Source organism: Pinus tabuliformis, chromosome X (assembly GCF_031772625.1).
Source record: "Pinus tabuliformis cultivar Carrire ecotype Pingquan chromosome X, CPIR1, whole genome shotgun sequence".
Lineage (NCBI taxonomy): Eukaryota > Viridiplantae > Streptophyta > Pinopsida > Pinales > Pinaceae > Pinus > Pinus tabuliformis.
In genome coordinates this window covers 760,939,357-760,959,011 of record NC_142308.1, presented here as the reverse complement: position 1 = coordinate 760,959,011, position 19,655 = coordinate 760,939,357, and the positions used below count along the sequence as shown (strand labels likewise).

Sequence of the window (19,655 nt, the reverse complement as noted above, 5' to 3'; positions counted from 1 at the left end):
TTGTTAGAAAATTATATATTACAGAGCAATGGAACACATAAAATATTGCAGAAACATAAACGCATAAAATGCATAAAACAAGAGAGAAACAGATATACATGGTTCACCCAATTTGGTCTACGTCCATGGAGAAATAGCTAGTCCTTCCTTTTATATTATCCAGTAAAATGAAGAGATACAACCTACAATATATCCGATGTAATTTCCTCTTCACTCTCACACAATCTCCTCTCTCTTTGTCGCTTTGAATACACATATCTTCAGCCGCAATATAATTCCCTCATACATAGCAAGGGGTTTCATTCTAAGGAAAAAGAACCCTAAATTAAACATAAATTCTATCATCAGATCATCCACATAATGAATGACCCAGATTGAGAAGGCAATTTTACATCTATTTTTAGCTTCAAGGGCACTGCCCCCAAACCCTCGCCAGGGGGGGCTCATAAAAATCATCGTCACCCCCTAGCAGTGTAAAAGTAGGTGGCATTGTCACCTCATTATGAACTGGGGTCTAATGTGGTGATACCTATGAATAAAGAAGATAATCAGGCTCCACACCCAACAATCACTACAACAAAACCAGCGATTAGCGTCCCTTTTTACTTCTTTTTTTGCATCTAGAGCCCATTTTTGGTGCTATTTGCATCCACTTATCAAATATGGTGCAAAACTTGACACAAAATTTGCATCAAGTTTTGCACCAAATCTTACACCAAGTTTAGCACCAGGTATTGCAATAGGTTTTGCACCACGTTTTGCACCAAATTTTATGCCAAGTTTTGTGTCATCCTTTACACCAGGTTTTGCTCCAGGTTTTGCATCAAGTTTGGCACCTAATTTTGTTTGACATACTTTTGCATCCTCATTTGCATCCACTTTTTGCACCTACACTTGCATCGACTTTTGCATCCTTTTTTAAATCATTTTTTGCATCCATTTTTTCATCCATTTGTGCATCCCTTTTGTGCCAAGTTTTACAACGTGTTTTGTGTCTAGTTTTGCATAAAATTTTGCATCTACTTTTGTTGCATCCACTTTTCCCTCTTGTTTGGCATCCATATTTACATCCTCTTTTGCATCTATTATTGTACCCACTATTGCATCTAATATTTTTGTGCCACAATTAGCGCCTAGTTTGGCACATCCTTTTGCACCCACTTTTGATTATAATTTTGCATCCACGTTTGCATCCTCATTTGCGTCTAGGTTTTCATCAACTACTACATCTATTTTTGCATCCCTTTTTGTATCCAAATTTGGACCGGGATTTGCATCGGGTTTTGTGTCTCGTTTGGCATCTACTTTTGCATCGACTTCTATTGCATCCACTTTTGCACACAATTTTGCATCCACTGTTGCACCCATTTTAAATTTCACTTTTTGCATCCCTTTTTACATCTTCATTTGCATCATACTTTGATTCTTTTTTTGCATCTATCATTACATCCACTTTTGTTATGCTACAATTTGCACCATGTTTTGCACTCACTGTTGTATCCACGTTTGCTTCCAATTTTGCATCCATGTTCACATCCTCTTTTGCATCAAATATTGCATCTATTTTTGCATCCACTTTTATGTCAGGTTTATGCATTGGGTTTTGCATCTCGTTTTGTATCTACTTTTGCATCTACTTACATTATATCCATTTTTTGCATCCAATTTTGTTTTGCCTGTTGCATCAATGTTTGCTTCCACTTTTACATCCATTTTTGCATCTTATTTTGCATATTTTTTGTCTATTGTTACATCCACTTTTGTTGCACCATATCTTGCGCCTACCATTGCAACCACATTTGCTTCCACGTTTGCATCCCCTATTGCATCCACTTTTGTTTCATCCATTTTTGCATATACTTTTGTTTCCGTTGTTGCATCCACATTTGTTTCACCACAATTTGTGCCAAGTTTTACACCTACCATTGGACCCATGTTTGCTTCCACTTTTGCCTTCATGTTTGCATCCAAGTTTGCATTGACAACTGCATCTTCTTTTGTATCCACTTTTGTGTCAGGTTTTTCATGTTGTTGTGCATCTACTTATGTTGTATCCACTTTTCATCCAATTTTACTGCTATTGTTGCCCCCATTTCTATGTTCGCTTTTGCATCCCTTTTCCAACACTCATCATATTTTCTGCATTGATGATATTCCTTATGGCATTGACAATTATGAAAAATTGATGACAATGTCAATAATATTGACAATGATGAAAATGAAGATGATGGCGATGACATGAATTGTGATTATGATGATAAAGACGATAGTGGTTGCAATGACAATGATGATGATGGCAATGATTATGATGATGACGATGCTAATGACGTTGGCGAATCTTCCCAATTTTAGATGTTGTCATTGTCATAATCATAAGCATTATCTTTGGTGTCATGATCATCATTTTCATCTAGGTCATCATAAAAAACAATAATGGCATGAATGATGATGATGCATGATTACAACAATGTCGATAGAAATTACATTAATGATGATGATGGGGATGATAAAAATGACAATGACGATGATAATGGTGGTGATGATGATGATATTTCTTACAACGTCTACAATTATGAACAATTGCAAACAATGTCCATAATGATGATGATGATGGCATGAATGGTGATTATGATGATAATGTAATGATGGCAAGAACAATGAAAAGGATGATGGTGATGATGATGACAATGATTATGATAATGAGAATGACCTTACAATATTATGGATTCGTGAACAATTACTAGTTTCAATACCATCTTCTGGATACGTATTACTATCATACTTTTTAAATTTTCTGTCTCTCTTGAGGTATCTTACTATAATGGTGTTGTCAACACTAGAAAGATATCTTGTTGTAATGGTGGTTCTAATGTTAGCACTAGCAAAGTTTAGTAGGGAGGATGCTACTACAAGAGGAATTCCTTCTAAGTGACTATGGCATTCAAAATGAGGCTTTATGGGCTGCTTGTTAACACATGTTCTCATGCTCATATAAAATTAATGTGAAAATTTGCTTTAATTGGTTCCCATGCATATTTGATATTGATAATGGGGTGGTATAAAATTGTAATGGGCATATCCGTTAGTTAGTTATGATGGGTCAACAACATTGAAACCATCCAAGTGACATTTCACCTTGGAACAATTGTCGCTCGTGCGAAAACATGAAGTTTATGTAAATGAAAGTTGTGATTGTAGTGGAATTAAAACCATCGAGAAATATCAAAGAAGATGCTGCCTACCAGTTTTGAAAGACAACCAAGGCATTGAACAACTATTTGCGTTAGGATGTAGTGAGGGAATCGAAGGAAATTTGGCAGCCCTAAGTTGCCATTACTATTGCCAATCACACATTCAATAGTAACCATAAAAGGTAGCCACATATAAACAGAACCTCGAGGTGTTAACAGTCAGAATCTATTGTAATAGCTTTGACGTATATATAGTTTTGTGTTTAGATGAGAATGAAGTGGGCTTCATCCAGGGTTCGGCTCAATCCTCGTCCATTCCATGCAGTGGTGTTTAATTCGCCAAGCAAGAGAATATTACGTGAGTGTTCAGAGTTAAATCAACAGAAATCAAGGACGTGTGATTGTCAAATTATTGCTCCTCCCTTATGATTGAGCGCTTGATGCGATGGTCATTATCCTTGGATGATACTTTTATTCCCCATTTTCTATTGAAAAAGTAGCATTTTTTTGTTCGATTATGATAGGATTGGATGAACGCCGGTTTGGGTGGATGTAGACCCATGTTTTTTTGTGGTGATCTTCAAATGTCTTGAGGAAAAGAAAAAAATCCTTGACCAAGGTCCATGGTTTTGGGGATGAGTTGGTCTTCTAGTGAAGCCATGGTTTCCCAACTTCAATCCTCTCACTATGTTGCCGATGACTACTCTAGTATGGGTAAGATTCCCAGTTTTCCCATTCACTTTACCCATCTAGATCTCTTAGAAAAAGTGGGAAATTTTATTGGAAGATTCGTCAAAGTAGACAAGGAAAGACTTTTGAAAGGCATTTTCACCTATGTTTGCATATGTGTTTAGGTAGATCGCAATGAAGTTTTGCGAGATAAAATTGAGCTCAAGTGGATGGGAATTGTGTATTCCCAGCCCCTGGACTATGAAAATACAACTTTTCGATATAGGAATTGCCAACAAGATAGACACCTTCAAACTGTTTGTCCCTTTCCAATAGGGGCTTCCTCCTTACAGTCATCTAAGAACTCTAGCTGCAGTTGGAGGGATCTTAAGGAAAGAGAGGGATCCAAAATGTAACACCCCTCCCTTGTGTGTCAAACTTTGCAAACCTAAGCTGAGAAAAGCTAGGTATGATGTGTAATATAAAAAGTAAATACATTATTAATAAATTAATCACTTGGAAAAGCAAGACACCAAGAGATGAGATTCTTGCCAAATCACATTGGTGAATGGGAAAGGATAATTCTTTCATGGTAAAGCTTCTCGATTTAATTCTAGATAAGTTGGATGGATTGGAGATAAATATCCATTGAGAAAAACATAAAAGTTGTGCGAGAGAGAAAGGCAATCTTCTATGAGGAAAATCCTCATGGGAGAGAAAGGTGAGCTTTTATGAGATAAGCCTACGCAAATGGATAAAAAGATCCATAAAAGCGAGACACCGCTAATGGAAACCATATCATGAAAGAAGGTATTAAATACCCATTGCATAGATCAATTGGAGGTGGTTGATCCATGGAAAGAACCTCGACTCGGTGGTGAACTGAAGAGTCATTTCTAGGTTGGGTAGCGGTGCTCTGTTTTCCAAGTGTCGTTCTCTCTTTTGATCTAGTTTGACTCACTTGCGTGGATTGTTCTGTATGTTGGTTTCTTACCCTCTATGTTATAAATTCCTTAGCATATGAGAGAATTTGCTTGAGTTTTAAATGCACTGCATGTGGCGTTAATGAGATGATTTTATGGATGCACATAAATGAAATTCTAATTACAGTCACAGTATGTGGATCTTATGTAGAATTGGTGTTAACCTGTCTTTTGTTAAGATAGTGAATAGTCGTGCTTGAGCCGCTATGCAAATTTGTTAACTGTGGTTAAGGCTCGACTGTATAAACTATGGTACAAGTTATTTGTGCTATGCATCCAATGTCGCGCTTCTGATTAATTGTGCATAATCCCTAAGATACACATGTTAACGTGTCATGCAACTGTGGCAGACGGATTATTGATTATGTATGATAAATGATTTTGTTTTGAAACGGTAGAGCCTATGGTTCGGGTTATCTAATATATGCATTATGCATTATAGGATGAATTGCATCCATTGAGGCGTTCTAATTATTTATTCGTATTGCATAAGATATATGTCGGTGGTACTTTAGGCCATGACAATAGGAATATGAACATGCTATATGGCAAAGCTAGTTATTGTAAATGGATGACCTGATCTCCATAAATGTTGGATTGAATCCTCAAAGGAGGGATACTCGAATGCGGGATATTGAATAATATTGATTGATTCCTCCTCTGTGATGTGATGTAGGCATGGGTAGAAGTGCTTGTGTTAGCTTTGTTATGAGGTAGTTGTATATGAACGCGTGTGACAACCATTACATCTAAATTTATTACAAGCTAAAATTAGTAAAGGAAACCAATATGTTGCCTTTAATACTGTGGCTAGGAGGTTTCTACTGAAAGAGGACCCAAAGTTGATCATAATTCATGGAACAAGGTACCAATCAACCTTAAGCACAATGCAAGAATAGGATGAAAACCTTAAGCATGACCACCAACTCATCGAATGGCCTTGAGGCTGCAATATGCAAGAAGAGGATGAAAAACATTGACTTTGAAAGCTTTTACAACCAGAGAACCTTAAAACCCCAACTCCCTCCTTAGGACAAGTGTATTTGAGTTTACCAAGAGTTGGCTTCCAACACACCCAACGCTCAATGCCAAACATGACATGGTACACTAAAACAAAAAGACCGTAAAACCTTTCAACATATCGACAAAGTACACATTCTTCCTTGAAATACACATTCTAAGGAAACCCACAAATGAATTCTCCTCATTTTGAGGATGGTACCTAAGTTAAATTGGATTGCATAGGGATTTCTTAACATAGGGTTCAAAATTATTACAACAATATACTCATTAATCACTAAATATGTCATTTGTAGGAATTGCAGTTAGGTGGGGAGGATAACACTCCTATCCATTTTTAAAGCTACACCCAATTAATAAGTTCTCCATGTGCCACAATAAATGCAATTTTTATGACTATAGTGACACATCCCTCGAGATTTCCTTCCACACCAACACTTTTATCCATGAACTAAAGAGTGACTATTTCATTATTATATTATACATACATGTTAATATAAGCATTAAAATTTGTATTCCTTTGTAAAAAATGCTAGTCCAAGAGATACAATTGATCACCTTGTCTTGTATCCAATATCCAATGTTGACCCCTATATCCTTAGATCTAGAGTGAAGGTTTCATTTCTAATGTTGTGTTTGAGCTTAAATTCTAATTAAATATTTGGGTTAGCCAAGGTCATTACTTAACTTAATGGCTTTGCAATATACAATGTATCATATTTTTTTTAAGTTCAATTGGTGAGATATGTCTGGGGGATTGAACTTTCAATCACTTGGATACACAAGGGCTTGCCAACATGCTTTTTTCCAATTGTGCTACTACCCTCAGAAAATATACAATGTATCATATTAACATCCACTTAAACCAAATTGACTTTTGGGACACATGTCTCTTTGATGATGAAGGGAATCCAATTATGTGATGTCAAACACATTCCCTCACAAACACTCACAAAGACCCTACACTTTTTAGGGTTCGAACCTAGGTTTTCTGTTATGAAACCAACTCACAAAAAGATAGAAAAGATAGATCAACAACTTAGAAATCAGCCTCTTCGAGGGGGAAACCTCCTTTACATTACACAAAAGAACAATTATTGGATGATACAAATGACAAAGCCTCGTTTCTATATATAGGAGTCTAAGGGGTCACAATATAATCAAAGTCAACATAACAATAATAATATAAGGGCACAAAAATAACAATAGTGGGCTTCTATGGGGCACAATAATAACAATATGGGGACAATAAGGGCACAACAATAACAATAAGGGCCACAATGACACTAGTAATGGGGGAATCACTAGTGTTATAGGGACCTAACATTGTCTATATGGAAACAATGTATAATTTTGAATTTATTTATTGTAGATTTGTACATAGATGGATATTCCTTTCTTTGCATTTATCTTTTAGACTTCTTGCTTTCACCAATTGATTTAGAGCTTATGGAGTCTCAAGTAGCACCAATCCCCTTGCTTCTATTGGATTGAATAACATGATTTCTCTTTTGAAATCCATAATATCTCATTCACATGCTTCCTATTTCTCCCATAAGACTTTAGCACAGACTCCATGATCATGTTTGTGTCCCTCTTAATAACGCACTCCTTGGAAGGGGCCATAAAATATTTTATTAGGACTAAACTTGGATGTCTCTTCTTTCTTGCCCTTTGATTCTTCATTCAATCATACCACCCATCAACTTGTTATTTTTCCATTTTTCTTATAATGACCTTTGTTGTTGAGAAGGTGCCTTTCAAGTATTTTGTCTTTGCATATAGATACACATAAAGTATCATTATTTTAATCTAATGGACGTGGTTGTTAAAATCACCAATATTTAATTAAATATGCATTGTTATACCTTTGCTCAAGTCAACTTCAATTCAAATTCTAACACATGTGTGTATACCCTTCCTTGCTTAGTTTGTATATTGTTGTAAGTCCCCAATATATTTATGTTGGCTTTTGAAAGATCATCTCATCCCAAAATAAGTAGGGGGGATTCAATATTCAAATCCGGCAGAGTGGGGTTGAAGAAATGGATATTGAAGATGGATTCAATTATAGAAACTATCTTTTGAAAAAAGGTTAGTTTTGCCCCAAAAAGAAAGTCCCTCCTTTGAGACCTTGCCACAACTTCCATAGTTGTGAAATTTTACAATAATAGAACCTCTAGAGTAGAGGTTTACCATATACTTAGAACTTAGGTTGGAATTGATTTGATTCTTGAACTCTTTAGATGATGACTACAGATCATTAAATACATAGTTTGAAGTGTTTGCTTGTAGTTATTAATGAACTTGTTAACCATCCATAGATGAATACTTCCCTTGCACATGTTCTTGATTTTGTCAATAATGAAAGAATCCTACTATGTTTTTGGTATATTCGACAAGACTACATCTTTAAAATAAAGAAGATTCAATTCTTAATGCTTTGCAATCCTGTAAGAGGGAGGGACAATCGAAGTCACGTAGGAGGAGGTATTCCCTTTGTTTAGCGAAACTCTACAGAGATAAAGCACTAAATGCAAGATTAACCCCTTGTTTATGTGATAATTAGGGAATATATATCTATTCTCTCAAAGATTAGTCTTATATATTCAAAAAGAATTTCTCATTTATTCTAAATAACACTTAACACTGTTTATAGAATAATTTCTCACCATTACAATCACAATAATCATTTTTCAAGGCAAAAACTACATCAAAACTTTTTGAATATGCAAGTAGATAATCTCCACAAATGAAGATGAAAACATATTTTGAGCATTTTTAAAGTGGATTAAAATATAATAATAAAAGACACAACAAAAATCTTGATACAATAATAGCTCAAATAATTATCTTTAACAAAAATCTATTAAAAATTACTATAAAATTATAAAATTTAATTAACATTAATAAATAATCAATTAATTTATATAAAATCCCAATTTAATAATGAATAATTACTTAATTCTTTAAGTTCCACTTCAAAGAAAGCATTCACACATCAGCTAGAGAAGGGTGCATTATTGTTTTGGAGTAAGAGAAGGGTGAATTATTGTTTCGGAGTTCTATGTCCGTCGCATCAATATTTTATTTGATGTGCCCAATTATTTTTCCAAAGTAAAACTATTATTCAGCTTAAATAATAGAATGTATAATATTTCAAATTCTATAAAATGTATAATATTTCAAATTCTTTGAAAATCCGTTTTACTGAAACACAAATATATGGCTGATGACATGATCGGACGATAGATATTCTATCCCGCCTTTAAATTCAAATCCTCTTGGTAGTTTGGCGCCATTGCGCGTATCCCTCTCAATGAGCTCAGTAGCTCGCATATGAACAATCATGGTTTGCAATCGCATAAACATTGCCCCAGAATCGATCCACGAGCCACCAGATCTCTCTCTGCACGACTTCCAACAGTTCATCTGCGTTTCTTCGTGGTCAAAACGATTTCAGAAAAGGTATTTTTCTGCAAGAGAGTGCTAAAATTGCAAAGCGCCATTATTTTCTTGTCGCCGTCATGAATCCTCTACGCCTTGTCCTAATGAAATTATTTAGAGTTCTTGATTGGAAAAATTTGCCATATTTCAACTTTCTGGAAATATTTCATTAAATAAGCTACCGTATTATCTAAAATAAATCTGAAGAAAGAGGTCGTGCTCAAAACAATGTTTTAAGCAGAAAATTTCATAAGGGTTATTTCTGGTTCAGTTATTTTGAGCTTTCAATGGAAAATTTTGACTCTATTTTGGCTTACAGGCAAGATTTCATAAACTAACGCTCTCTATAAATGGACTAGACAAGGTTGTGCTCAAAATTTTGTTTAAAAAATGGCAGAGTTTGGGAAGAAGTTCTTTAAGTTAATGGATCAGCATTCAGATGCATTTCGAGTGGTTTGATTGAATGATTTCTGTCTCAGTTCAGCACATTTAAAAGTTTTGGAGAATGGGAATTGATAATTCTGGTATTTGATGGTGTTCTATTCAAATTACACAAAAGAAGATAGGAAGCTAGGGCTTTTAGAGGCTAAGTGTACACAATGGCACAATCTTTACAGGTTTTCGTGAGATTTTTAAGACAGGCAAATAGGATAGAAAATTAGGGATTTCACTAAGCCAAGAAAGCTAATGCTACATTCTTTACAAATTTACTTCAGAGTTTTGAGACTGAACATTTTGATGCTTTTAGACCCACTGGTTTTGTCTGTGAGATTAAAATCACTACTTTCTAACTTCATCTAACCAGAACAGTTTGTCAAATCTATGACACAATTGTTTCAGCACAAGAGGGCCTCTACACTATTCAAGTCAACAAAGTTCCAGCAATGGTGATTTGTCCAGAAAAGCACTTTTAAATGTGTTTGTCCACTTTCCATAAGGAAAAGAGTCCCAATCCCTATGGGTGGACTGTGGAGTTCTACCTGGGATTTGTTGAAGTGTTGGGAGACAACTTACTTCAGGTAGTGGAAGAAATGAGAAGCTTTGGTAAGGCTCCCTGGCTCCTTCATCTGGACCTCTATTGCACTCATTCCAAAGGTGGATCAAACTGAGTCTTTTTATGCTTTTAGACCCACTTCTTTGTCTAATTGTATTTATAAGATAATGGCTAAGGTTTTGGCTGTCAGATTGAAAGCACTACTTTGTAAGTTCATATAACAGAACCGCTTGGTTCTCTAGAGGATCGTCAGATCCATGAAGCAATTGTTTCAGCACAAGAGGGCCTCCATATTATTCAAGTCAAAAATGTTACAATAATGGTGATCAAGTTGAACCTCTCCAAGGCTTATAAAGGGTGTCTTGGCTCTTTCTGATACTTCTTTTTATCCATATTAGTTTCAACTTACCACTGGTAAATTAGATTATGGGATGTGTAATTTAAGCTTCTTATGCATTTTTTATAAATGGTTCAGCCTCTAATTTCTTAAGACCCTCAAGAGGGTTAAAACTTAAAACAAGGTTGTACCTTGTCTCCTTATTTATTATTTATTTCTTCTAGTTGTTGAAGGACTAAGTAGGTCCATCCTAGAAGCAAAAAAAAAAAAAAACAAGATACATTCAAGGGATTAGCAGCGACTCTTGTAAAGAAGATCATGGCATTGCATAGAACCAATTATTCCCCTGTCCTTGCAACATATCCCTGTGGTTATCCTATTAAAAACCCAGGCCCTAGCAGCAGAAGAAGTGTGTGCCTCATTTAGGCCTTCCTCTCCCATTGGTCGCCCTAGATCCTCACCCCACTTGATTAGGACAAGCAATTCTTCCTCTTTAGGTTTACTTTAGATAGAAAAGATACAGAGATAATGTTATAGACATTTTTGTGCCTTACAGCATGAAGCATGAAATTTCCATAATCTAAGGGATCCAAAGTCCCTAAACATGTTGTTCCTACCCCTAGAGGAACAAGGTCAGCAAACCACAGCACTGAACAAAAGTTCTCCACCTGAAAACACTCAAAAACAAGGCAATTCTGGATCATGTCAACTGCTACACCGAGCATCTGCGCTGAATGTCAAGTGCTCCACTGTCTACCTGCGTTGAATGTCAACTGCAAAGAAGGCTACCTGCGCTGGGCGAGTTTGGACATGTGGCGCAGTCATTCCTCAAGGTGTCAATGCCCAGGAAGCTTCCAAAATGACACTTGGATCAGGGAATTCGACTGGTGATGAGTAAGAGGTTCTAGATCTCCAAGTGGAAGCAAGAACCTCCAAGTGGACTCAAGAACTAAAGAAGAACTGGAGTAGGAGAGGACACTAGTCACGTCTCAGGCTGACTCATGCTCTCTCCAAACTCCTATATATGGATCTCTCTCCCATGAGATCCAGAGGCTGGAATCTTGTGAATGTAAAGAATTGTTGTTGGTTTGAGTTTAGAACTATTGGGTGATTTGCTTTGAAGGAGGTGAAGAGGAGATTTCTTTCCGCTGGGAAGGTGATGCTGGATTGGGCCTCTTATGGTTGTATCACTTCCTGAACTTTACTTCTTCTATTAATAAAGCATTTGAGGTTCTTCTATATGCATGTGTCTCAATGATGTATTGTTGTACTTGTGTATTTGATTTATTCTAATCCTTGAATCAATTATGAATGTATGCTTCTTGTAGTTTCCCTCTCTTGCTATTTTGCAGGATCTTGGTGTAGCTGGGCCAGTGAAAGAGCAAGGAGCTGGGGGCAAGCAGCAAGGAGAGGAGATTGGATCAATCATTAGCGAAAGACATCGGTTAGTGGATCTCTTTCTCCCCCCTTTTACATCTCATAAAGAAGTAATCTTAGATAGCTTTGCTTTGATTGTTGCTGAGGTACTATCACCCTTAGAGTGGGATAGGGTCATTCCGTATTGGATACTTTTCCCAACAACAAATTGGCGACTCCACTGGGGATCGTATCTTGTTGGTTGTTTGTGTTTTTGCTATTCATTTCCTAAACACAAGGAGTACCGAATCGAACTGCATTTGGGTCTTTCAAATGCAAAGTAGAGGGCAACTACTCTAGCTCAGTTTCTGGGCATGTTTATGATTTGAAGAGCTGATCCACAAGGACTCTGAACAGCTCTTAGTGATAGCTTTTCATCCTCCTTTGAATCATCCTTTAGTGTGTACTTGATTGATAGCTTTGATTTGGCCAAAAACTGTTGATTTTTGAGCAATCTGTGACCCAGAACCTGAGAAAAACGAGAGTTTCTCTCTTCATTGCAGGCACTGTGAAGGCAGTCTGCATTTCATCGCAGGTCCCGAAGGGGCTACCTGCGCTGAACCAGTGTGGCCTTGTGCAACTGGGGTTCTCTGCTTTCTGTTGCCCTGTTTTCATCCCTGTTTTTGCAGCCTGTTATCAGTCAATGTACCTATCTGAAACCACCTTTCTTTGCCACTATTCCGCCTCGGTTGTATAAAGAAACTGTATTTGTTCTTTGTGTATTTCTTACATCATTTGCAGTTTCCCATAACGAAAGTGAACTAGTCTTGCTGTGGCCTCTTAGATCTAGACCTGTGATAAGTGTCGTTCTGATCTTAAGAGTTAGTTTGTTTGCTGTTCATAGCTGATTGAGCTTTTGTTTTTGTCATATGGTTTGAATTTACGTATTTCTAGTGTTGAAACAAGTAAATCTTAAGGTGTCTTTTGATGCTGGACAAAAGCTTGTTTGCTTTCACTTGAAATTGAATTCAAAGTTATACAACAGCTTTCTTTTTGTAGTACATCAACATTAAGAAAGAGAAAAGAAATGCCTGCATTGTGGATTTTGCATTTGATAAGTTTGCATGTTGATTTAGGAAAAAGTTCATTAGTGTGTGCTCTACGATCTGTGTGAAAAGATGATGTCTTTCTTTTCCCTCAGTAGTTAATATTTTCATAAGTTGAAAAGATTGAAAAAGCTTGCTTCTCATCTTTAGACTGCATTTAGGAATTTGTATCATACATCTCGTGGTGAACCTTGAAAGGAAAACTTTAAAAAGATCAACTTAAAATATATTGAATGAACCTAACAACGCTTTGCAACATAACACTCATCGTAGAGGTCTAGGTAGAGACGTGTTCCGGCGTTGTTAAACGTAGTGACCGTCGATCTCGAAGAAGGTGGGTGATTCCTCCTGAGAGTCGGTGGCACTAATACAGACTTGTGCTCCCACGTACCGTCGCGTATATATTGGGAGACCCCTATAGGCATATATCTTTTATCCTTAGGAAGCCGTGTCGCCCGCCCTACTGATCGCAATGCAGTGAACACAGCATTCACGAAGAACGACCACCCGTACCGTAAAACGTATTCTGTGGTTTTGCGAAAGGTTTGGCACACCCTCTGCCTAGATCTCCAGAGTAGTTTCTTTTGGCCTTTTTCAAACTCTATAACTGAAAAATTCCATCCGAGCATTTGTCACTTCGGGCTCGTTAAAACATCGAAGGAGACTAGAGTCATCTTTAGCTTTTTCTTAACTCTTAAAAAGTGAAAAAGCAAGTTATGTCTAAAAGCGTCTAATAAAATTCATTCAATTCGGAAACACAAATTTCCCCTTTTGTATTTTGGTTGATCGAGTAATCCGCAATCGTGCAAGAAAGTCAATTGAAACCCCATCGTTCGCGGAGGCTTACGAGTCAACCGTCTTTGTCTCCGGAATCGAAAACAGTACGGACAAAGCGAACTCATTTAACCGGTTCAAAATCACCTTTAAAAGTTAGAACAAGTGTTCCAACTACATCGGAGGTTCCGGTTACTCCAAACATTTCTGGAAACCCTGCCTCTATAGAAGAAGTTCAACAGCCACAGAAGGACAGTAATACTGATCCTAGTCTGGGGGCAAATACTTGTATAACTGAACCAGTTCCATCTGTAACCGGTCCAGAGAGTTTTGTTCCTCAAACAACTGTCGCGGTCGAAACAACCACTTCTTTGGCACCAAAAATATTTTACGGACCTGACGGTCTTCCTCTTCCACCAGGTTTGATTGCAATAGAGGAAATTGTAGAGGATCCGCAAGCAAGTACTCCAACTCATTTTGGGGTCGGGGTCACTCTATTTCCCTCATCAGAAGTTAATCCACCACAAGTGGAGGTTCCTGTAGAATCGCTAGGCAATCTATTGGATAGACTTAAAATGTCTGAACAACCGTCAACATCTAGGACTGTGTCAAACGACACAGCGACAACAGAAGTCCCTGTCGTCACTCCGACAATGTTTGCCGGCATACCATCTGTCCCGACTAGCTCACAACCGCTAGAAGGAGTCCACCAAGGGACTATGACGATAGTGTGGTCTGTTCCAGTTTGTTCATCCGGAATAATATCTGGCAACTCTTATATTGAGACTCGACAGATTGATCCTCATGGAGGTCAATTTGGGCCATCCAGTCCCCAAGGGCAAACAATCCCTTTGAGTTCCAGATTGCTACCATATGGGGGGCAGTATGCCCTTTCATTACCTCCTCCGGGAGGATATCCCTACGGCAGTTCTCAACAGTATTCAGGTTATACTGGAATTACATCAAGTGGTTGGGTACCTATGCTACCTCAACAACCAAGGGTTGTATATTCTATGCAAAAGTGTGTACCTATGACGAACATCCCAACCACACCGGCTATTGTAACAGTGTCACAAGTTCAAGCAATGCCTGTTGCATGTCAACCTCAGATTTCTTAGGTTGTAATGCAACAGCCCCTTGACCATGGGTCATAACCACAATCGCCAACTGGTGGGGCGACACAGGTCCAAACGGGTACCATTACCCCACACCTTGGTCCAATGGTTAGCATAGCGCAACACAACATGGCTTCACAACCATGGCTAGTGCAATACCAACAACCACAATTCCAGCAGGTGTACCAAGGTTCTGAGCAGCAGATCTTTGCGAACAGTGGACAACCGTATATCCAAAACGGTCAAAACCAACCACTTTACAGTGGTCAAGTCCACCAACCGTATCAGTCATACCAACATCAATTACATTATGCCGGTATGCAAAGGCCCACTGCTCAAGCGATTCCATCGTACCCTGGTTATGCTTCGCCCAACCTGAATCAACAGTTACCATTCGTGGCAACTTTAGAGTTACCCGATTTACACCGGTTAACCAACGATCCGATTGCTTATGCCCCTTGGTGGCCAGCGATTCCTCATAAACTTCCATCTGACATTCCTAAATTCAATGGAAATCCAGGTGAAGACCCATTGAATCACGTGATGACTTTTCATCTGTGGTGTTCGTCGAACACCCTAAACGACGATTCGATAAGGCTTCGCCTTTTTCAGAGGACATTGACAGGTCCAGCGGCTAAATGGTATATTGAATTACCTAGAGCCTCTTTCGACAATTTTAGCTCCCTAGCCACGACTTTCTTAACCCATTTCCAATTACCGATAAGGTATGAAACGGGAACAGAAATATTAACCAACTTCAAGCAGACAACTGCCACCCATATATCTGATCATATACATGAGTGGCGTCGTCGTCGTAGGATGGTGAAAACATACGTTCCCGATCAGCTGTTAGCTGAATGGTTTATAAAGTCGTTACTTCCGGCTATAACGGAAGATGTGGCAAAGGGGGGAGTCATAACAGAGGAGCAAGTTATCGCTCTGCGCAGTATCTAGACTTAGTTTATACTCAGTCTGGCACGCTCTACGACAAAATACTTGACGCCCCTAGACCGAAATTTTCAATTCCTCCTCCTCCTAAATCCAATAGTGACTCTCATGCCGGCGATGGCGTGATTGGCACAGAAAACACGAAATCGATAAAGGCTTCGTCTAAGAAAGCCCGTAAGAATTCGGATCAAAATGCAAAAGAAGAAATTCTTGCTTCGGAAGTAAATGCCGTCTCAGCAGATAAAGGCAAAGAAACCAATCAACCAGGAAGCAAGAAAAAGCAAAACAAAGGGAAGAAGAAGAAACAGGGTGAGTCATCTCCTGGAAAGAATTCTTCGAACCCTCCTGGAAATAGGAAATATCCATGTTTAATATGTGATGAGGAGGATCATCGGACAGCAAATTGCCCGTACAAAGCTGAGTTAAAAAGATTCTTTAAGAGTCCGAAAAATCCAGCTGTGTTAACTGATCCATTTCCTAATCCAGGTAAAAATTTGGTTGATAGTGGAAATGCTTCCCCGTCGCAAGTACTTATGTTGTCTGTTTCAAAACAGCAGAATGATGCTTTGATTTCGACAAGGAACAAAGATTATGGGAATCCTCAGCTGTCGAACGACAAAGGTAAAGATCAACCAAGTAGTTCAACAACAACTTCAACCGAAGTTGTGCCACCCATAATTCCTGAATTAACAATCAAACCGCCAAAGGGTGTAGTACACAAGTCAACATTTAATCCTCGCGCCAGGGCGGCGCAGCATTATAACATAGTGGAAGATTTGGCACAATCGCCATCCGCTATGTCGACTCTTGAGGTACTACAAAATTGTCCATCCCAAAGGCAGGCGTTGTTATCAGCAATTGGTGGGGTTGATCCTAAGGATTCCAATCTTGTATCCTTTGATCACAAAGGATACGATCCTCAGTTACCAGCTCAACTAGCTTTCCTTATTCAAGTGAAAGCCCTCAACAAAACTGTTCATAGAACAATTATTGATGAGGGAGCATCAACATGTATTATGTCGATGAGTTGCTGGAAAACTTTAGGATCTCCAACCTTGTCGCGATCTTCGACGACATTAAAAGCTTTCGACGGAAGGACTTATACCCCGTACGGTATCCTCAATAACTTGAAGGTTGAACTGGGAGGAAAAACAGTAGAAATTGATGTTGAGGTCATCGATGGAAATATTGACTACAACATCCTACTGGGAAGACCATGGATTTATGCCATGGCAGCTGTCGTGTCGACTTATTTTAGGAAGATCGCATTCCCATTTGAAGGAGGGATTACGGTCGTCGACCAACAGAACTTCCTCCCTAATGGTTCACAAGTTACAGGAAGCATTCCCATGATCCATGAGAGCAACCATTCGCTTCAAGATATCGGAGTAGGATTATTGAAAGACCCCACATTGATGGGAACTTTCACGCTACCACCTCCTATTTACATAGGAAATATACCATTTGTAGCAACCTGCAACATGATATCTTCTACGAAGGTCGCAAAAGACAATGTCAACATGGATCATGCAGTTGTTTTGCCCCCAAGCCCTTTAGAAATATTGTAGCAATCAATGTTTCAAGCATGGGAGGTGAACCCAAGTCAACGCTCGTCAAGCGTTTGGGTAGATAGGTCTAGAGAATATGGTACCTCATTAGATCCTTGGTCGAAAGTACATGGGACTGACGAAGGAATCTTACAATCAATGTTGATTGAGGGGACACCATGGAATGATCACCACCATCGTTCCCTTCTTCCAGAATATGAAGAAGATACTCAAAGTGACCTTTATCACCCTTCAGTTTTTGAATTCCTAACAAATACTGTAAATACGGTGGATTCCGAGCGAAACTTATCCAATATTGAAGAGACTATAGCCATAAATATCTCGACTAAAACAGATGTTGTAGAGAATATTTATGTCGGCAAAGGTTGTTCCCCTTCAGAACTGGAAATATATAACGCTCTTTTTCACGAATTTAGAGATGTCTTTGCTTGGTCATATGATGAAATGCCAGGCATTGACTCGAGTATCGTTGAACATGAAATTAAAATGTATCCTGATGTCAAACCAGTAAGACAACGGCTTCGGCAGGTGCACCCCAAGAAAGCCGCTGCCATTAAGGCAGAAGTTGAAAAACTTCTCCATGCTGGATTCATCTACCCGGTTCCTCTAACCGATTGGGTATCGAATATTGTCCCTGTTATGAAGAAACAAGGGACGATTAGAGTGTGTGTCGATTATAGGGATGTAAACCAAGCTTGTCCGAAGGACAACTACCCTACACCCTTCATCGACCAGATAATTGATGAATGCGCCGGATGTGAAATCTTTTCATTTATGGATGGATTTTCCGGGTATAATCAAATAAATATCCGCCCACAGGACCAGTCAAAGACTGCATTTATTTGTCTGTGGGGCACATTCGCTTATCGAAAATTACCCTTTGGTTTAAAGAACATAGGGGCGACGTTTCAGAGGGCAATGAATTATGCCTTCCATGACATCAAGAACATTGTTCAACCTTACCTCGATGACCTTCCGGCTCATTCGCGAAAGCGGACTGATCATCCGCAGCATTTAAGAGCGATATTTCTATGTTGCCGACACTACAAGATAAGACTCAATCCACACAAATGTGTGTTTTGTGTCGGTTCTGGTCGTTTACTTGGCTTTGTAGTCTCTAAGGATGGGATTCGTCTCGACCCCTGCAAGGTTCAGGCAATCATTAATTTGCCTCCACCTTCAAATTTGCTTCAGATTCAGAAACTCCAAGGGAAAGCGAACTTTCTGAGGAGGTTCATTCCAAATTACGCAGAACTTGCTAAAGGTTATACTCGTCTTTTGAAAAAGGATGTACCTTTCGTCTGGGACCAGGTGGTGCAAGCTTCCTTTGATGCTCTGAAAGATTGTCTAGTAAAAGCATCATTAATGTACGCCCCAGACTATCAAAGAGATTTTAACCTGTATCTGGCTGCAACGGATACGACCATTACGATGGTTTTAGTTCAAGAAGTCGATGGAATTGAACATCCTATATATTATTTGAGTAAAAACTTAAATGATACAGAAATCAAATATTCTTATGTTGAAAAACTAGCGCTTGCAGCTGTTCAAGCGATTCAAAGGTTTCGACATTATGTCCTCTTTCGGAAAACTACCATATTGTCAGATTGCAACCCCATGACTTATATACTGTCGCGAAAGTTGCTGGGGGGCAAATATTCAAAATGGATATTGATCCTTCAAGAGTTTGATCTGGAATTTGTAAAATCCAAATCAAAGAAAGCTCTAGTTTTCGCGGAATTATTATGCGATCTCCCATCGTCGTCCAACGATGAAACATCAGAAGAGTCAATCGTGGACGAAAGTTTGTTTCTGATATCTACAAGCGATGAGTGGTATGGAGATATCATAGTTTATCTCCAAACCCAAAAATTCAGGCCAAACACCTCTCACTCAGAACAAAAACGAATACGATACCAAGCAAAAGACTACATGATCGTCGGTGATACACTTTACCGTCGTGGTATCGATACAGTTCTGAGAAGGTGCCTTACCCATGAGGAGGCCGAAAAAGCCCTGAATGAGTGTCATTCAGGCGCGTGTGGGGGGCATCAATCTGGATATGCAACAGCACAAAAAATCTTACGAGCAGGATACTTCTGGCCAACCATGTTCAAAGATTGCATAATCGCAGTCAGAAGTTGCCA

At 38.6% G+C, this 19,655-nt stretch overlaps 1 protein-coding gene across 1 annotated transcript in view; it reads left to right on the top strand.

Annotated features, from left to right (window-relative positions):
• Positions 1-9,187: 9,187 nt before the first annotated feature.
• Positions 9,188-19,655, top strand: part of LOC149142084 (formate dehydrogenase 1, mitochondrial-like) — a 36,638-nt gene continuing 26,170 nt past the window's right edge. The window contains exon 1 of the mRNA XM_089450122.1: positions 9,188-9,331. Coding sequence (XP_089306248.1) covers positions 9,203-9,331 — 129 coding nt within the window. The 5' untranslated portion in view covers positions 9,188-9,202. The remainder of the gene's footprint in view (positions 9,332-19,655) is intronic.